A 5,236-nucleotide genomic window follows, 5' to 3' on the forward strand; every position below is an offset into this window, starting at 1 on the left:
TGGGACGACGGGTGTATGCCACCATGACTGGCCTTTTTATTTTACGGTTTGTAGAGATGGGGTTCTCACTCTCTTTCCCAGACTGATGTCAAACTTGTAGCTTCAAGTGATCCTCCTTCCTCAATTCCTAAACTATTGGGATTACAGGTGTGAGCCACAGTGCCGGCCTGGTTTTTTGTTTTGTTTGAGACGGAGTCTTGCTCTGACGCCCAGGCAGGATTGCAGTGGCGTGATCGCGGCTCACTGCAACCTCCGCTTTCCGGGTTCAAGCAATTCTCCTGTCTCAGCCTCCCAAGTAGCTGGGACTACAGGTGCATGCCACCATGCCTGGCTAATTTTTGTACTTTAGAGACGGGGTTTCACCATGTTGCCCAGGATGTTCTCAAACTCCTCACCTCAGGTGATCCACCAGCCTTGGCCTCCCAAAGTGCTGGGATTACAGGTATGACTGTGCCTGGCCTGTGAACTGTTTCTTTTTTTTTAAAAATGTTTTCTGCTAGAACTATGGGAAAGGTATACAATCATTTTAAAATTTAATCGTATAATAGGACCACTGTGTAAGTGTTTTTAATGTTAAAAAATCAGAAAAGTTCAAATAAGAGAGTAGCAATCACCTGTATTTCCACTTTCAGAATTAATCACTGTTCAGATTTTGGTATTTTTGCTTCTACTGTTTCTTCTCTATACATACATATTTTAAAAACATTAAACAATAAATTACGCATAAAACATTAGAACCTCATAAAGCCAATGTCTCCAAACCACTTTCCATGACCCCAGGTAGCCAGTACTATAATACGTATCTATCCAGTTTTTTTTTTTTTCCGAGACGGAGTCTCACTCTGTTGCCCAGGCAGGAGTACAGTGGCCGGATCTCGGCTCACTGCAAGCTCCGCCTCCTGGGTTTACGCCATTCTCCTGCCTCAGCCTCCCAAGTAGCTGGGACTACAGGTGCCCGCTACCACACCCGGCTAATTTTTTGTATTTTTAGTAGAGACGGGGTTTCACCACGTTAGCCAGGATGGTCTCGATCTCCTGACCTCGTGATCCGCCCGTCTCAGCCTCCCAAAGTGCTGGGATTACAGGTGTGAGCCACTGCACCCAGCCTCTACCCAGTTTTTATTAGCCACAGAATAAACACGTCTTTTCCTTTTTTTTTTTTTTTTGAGACAGGGTCTGGCGCTGTTGCCCAGGCTCTAGTGCAGTGGTGCAACTCATGTCTCAATGAAGCCTCCAACTCCTAGGCTCAAGCCATCCTCCCGCCTCAGCTTCCCAAGTAGCTGGGACCACAGGCACACGCCACCGTGCCTGGCTAACTTTTTTTTTTTTTAGAGACGGGATCTTGATACGTAGCCCAGTATGGTCTCAAATTCCACAGCTCAAGCAATCTGCCCACCTCAGCCGCCCAAAGTGCTGGGATTAAAGGCGTGAGCCGCTGTGGCTGGCTTCAGGTATTCTTTTTTTTTTTGATACAGAGTCTCGCTCTGTCGCCCAGGCTGGAGTGCGGTAGCGCAGTCTTGGCTCACTGCAAGCTCCGCCTCCCGGGTTCACGCCATTCTCCTGCCTCAGCCTCCCGAGTAGCTGGGACTACAGGTGCCCGCCACCACACCCGGCTAATTTTTTGTATTTTTAGTAGAGACGGGGTTTCACCATGTTGGCCAGGCTGTTCTCAAACTCCTCACCTCAGGTGATCCACCAGCCTTGGCCTCCCAAAGTGCTGGGATTACAGGTGTGAGCCACTGCACCCAGCCTCTACCCAGTTTTTATTAGCCACAGAATAAACACGTCTTTTCCTTTTTTTTTTTTTTTTTGAGACAGGGTCTGGCGCTGTTGCCCAGGCTCTAGTGCAGTGGTGCAACTCATGTCTCAATGAAGCCTCCAACTCCTAGGCTCAAGCCATCCTCCCGCCTCAGCTTCCCAAGTAGCTGGGACCACAGGCACACGCCACCGTGCCTGGCTAACTTTTTTTTTTTTTAGAGACGGGATCTTGATACGTAGCCCAGTATGGTCTCAAATTCCACAGCTCAAGCAATCTGCCCACCTCAGCCGCCCAAAGTGCTGGGATTAAAGGCGTGAGCCGCTGTGGCTGGCTTCAGGTATTCTTTTTTTTTTTGATACAGAGTCTCGCTCTGTCGCCCAGGCTGGAGTGCGGTAGCGCAGTCTTGGCTCACTGCAAGCTCCGCCTCCCGGGTTCACGCCATTCTCCTGCCTCAGCCTCCCGAGTAGCTGGGACTACAGGTGTGCACTACTATGCCCGGCTAATTTTTTAAAATTTTATTTTTAGTAGAGATGGGGTTTCACCATGTTGGCCAGGATGGTCTTGATCTCTGGACCTTGTGATCTGCCCACTTACATGTGTGTTGTACGGTGGTCATCGCCTGAGCGTCAGTCTCCCTCTTACCTGTGTGTTGTACGGTGGTCATCGCCTGAGCATTACACTGCAGCTGTAACATGTGTCTCAGCATTGCCACTCCCCAGACAGTCACTTTGGGACACAACTCAGGTGTCGCTGCTGCTGTAAGCTGAGAGGAGTTCACACCTGTTGGGATGGCCTGTGAACTGGCTGCTTCTAGCTGCCTGCACAGTACAGAAGCACAGACAGCACAGAGGAACTTGTGCTCTGCGCTATGGTTTTCAGTATGGGGCAAAAGGTTGAAGACAGCATTATAATTACTGTCATACTTCCCATTAGCATCGCATCCAGGAATCGGGGTTTCAACCCTGTTGCCATTTTTCTCACCCTCTCCTCGGCCACAATTAAGTGTCTTGACCTGATTGTTGCTTTCTGGTAAACAGATGTCCTTGTTACTCATCTTAACACAAAGCTTCTTTACGATTTTGCGAACATCCTCAAATCCCACCACGAGAGTCAACCTCAGGGCAATGTGGCAAAAGACACCCAGTGTGAGCAGCAGCCCCCCCAGAGGACATTCTGTCCTGTGGTAGAGCTCCCAGGCCTGCTGCAAACACTCCTGGCTGCAATACTTGGCATAACTGCATCCGTCACATGGAACTGTGGCCAAAGTGTGCTTCAAACATCGGTGACAATAGAGGTCCCCATTGGTGACTCTGGTGTCCCATTGGCTGTCTAGGCCGTGATGCGGTGTTGGCAGTTCTCCTGGGTTGAGAACACTCACAAAAGCATCCTCCTTCACCAGGAGCTCTCCTGGGAGAATATCTTTCGTGGCAACGAGATAGCGACCTTTTAAAGGATCTATGCACAAGCCGACGGATGATGAGGCATTGGAAAGTTGTTCATTCTCTCCCCCGAGCGCCACATCCTCAAGGGTTTTGGCCAGAGTTGCTGGGAAGGTTTCTGTGAGATTCTCCTTTTCCTGTACCTTCATTTTCAGATGATGGAGGTTTCTCTGCAGAGTCTGAGGGGGGACATCTGCTGAGGTTGGTGTGGCCGTGAAGTTCCTTTCAAGATCACCGATGGTCTGGCTTGCCTCCTGGAGTCTCCCCAGGGCCACCAGACATTCTGCTTTACGTAACATGATCTTGGGCTGCAGTCTTTCTGGATAGCCATGCGTCTGGGCTCTGATAATGTCTTTAAGACATGTCTGAAAACAGAAAGAAAATCCCACAATGACCCTTGGTCCCTAGTCCTCAATGTTTACTGAAAGTATTTCCAAAAATCTATACGAAAGTTAAGGATTATTAAAAATGGAACAATTGGCCGGGTGCGGTGGCTCAAGCCTGTAATCCCAGCACTTTGGGAGGCCGAGGCGGGCGGATCACAAGGTCAGGAGATCGAGACCACGGTGAAACCCCATCTCTACTAAACATACAAAAAATTAGCTGGGCGCGGTTGCGGGCGCCTGTAGTCCCAGCTACTCGGGAGGCTGAGGCAGGAGAATGGCGGGAACCCGGGAGGCGGGAACCCGGGAGGCGGAGCTTGCAGTGAGCCGAGATCGCGCCACCGCACTCCAGCCTGGGAGACAGAGCGAGACTCCGTCTCAAAAAAAAAAAAAAAAAAATGGAACAATTACAACCACATGATTACTTAGATCATATAGTTCTGTGTGATCCTTTCAGTGATTAGCAATACTTGTTGAGGATATTGGTACGCTTAATGTTCTTAGATTAAATATTTCTATTTTTTAAGGAAAAAAAGTATTCTGGATAGAAGAATTATAGTATGGTGACTAAGAGGCAGGCTTTGGAAAAAAAAAAAAGAGGCAGGCTTTGAGTCCAAGCAGACCACATTCAAATACACTCTGCCGGCCAGGTATGGTGGCTCATGCCTGTAATCCCAGCACTTTAGGAGGCCTAGGCGAGCGGATCACAACATCAGGTGATCGAGGCCATCTTGGCTAACACAGTGAATCCCCGTCTCTACTAAAAATACAAAAAAAGAGCCAGGCGTGGTGGCACGTGCCCGTAGTCCCAGCTACTCAGGAGGCTGAGGCAGGAGAATCGCTTAAACCCAGGAGGCCGAGGTTGCAGCGAGCCGAGATCACACCACTGCACTACAGCCTGGGTGACAGCGAGACTCTGTCTCACTCACAAACAAACAAACTAACAAACAAACAAACACACTCGGCCTCTTACTAGCCAGATGACCTTGTGCAATCGACTTAATTTCTCAGTGTCTTAATTTTATCTAAAAAACAGGGATAATAATATCTCCCAGTGTTGTTTTAAGGATAAAAGGAAATAATGTATCTCACATGCCAAAAAGAGCGCCTGGAACACAGTGCACGCTCAATAAATGATAATCATTATTACAAGAAGGAAAACATTTGGGCATGGTGGCTCACGCCTGTAATCCCAGCATTATGGGAGACTGAGGTGGGAGGATCACTTGAGTCCAGGAGTTCAAGATCAACCCGGACAACATAGATGAGACCCTGGGCTCTACAAAAAATGGAAAAATTAGCCAGGCCTGGCGGCACAGGCCTATAGTCCTAAGCTACTCAGGAGACTAAAGCAGGAAGATTGCCTGAGCCCAGGAGTTCGAGGTTACAGTTATCTATGATCGAGTCACTGCACTCCAACCTGGGTGACAGAGACCTCGTCTCAAAAAAAAAAAAAAGAAAAAGAAAAAGGAAAATAGAAACAATCAGTATAGAAAAGTTATAAAGGGTGGCTGGGTGCGGTGGCTCAAGCCTATAATCCTAGCACTTTGGGAGGCCGAGACGGGCAGATCACGAGGTCAGGAGACTGAGACCATCCTGGCTAACACGGTGAAACCCCGTCTCTACTAAAAAATACAAAAAACTAGCCGGGCGAG

General features: G+C 48.6%; 1 protein-coding gene across 1 annotated transcript in view; it reads right to left on the minus strand.

Moving 5' to 3' along the window:
* The window catches only part of SMYD4 (SET and MYND domain containing 4), a 61,732-nt gene that overhangs the window by 23,791 nt on the left and 32,705 nt on the right, over positions 1-5,236 (minus strand). Inside the window, exon 4 of the mRNA XM_011956295.1 lies at positions 2,402-3,563. Coding sequence (XP_011811685.1) covers positions 2,402-3,563 — 1,162 coding nt within the window. The remainder of the gene's footprint in view (positions 1-2,401; positions 3,564-5,236) is intronic.

The sequence above is a fragment of the Colobus angolensis genome, unplaced genomic scaffold (genome assembly GCF_000951035.1).
Source record: "Colobus angolensis palliatus isolate OR3802 unplaced genomic scaffold, Cang.pa_1.0 Scaffold110, whole genome shotgun sequence".
NCBI classification, from domain to species: Eukaryota; Metazoa; Chordata; class Mammalia; order Primates; family Cercopithecidae; genus Colobus; species Colobus angolensis.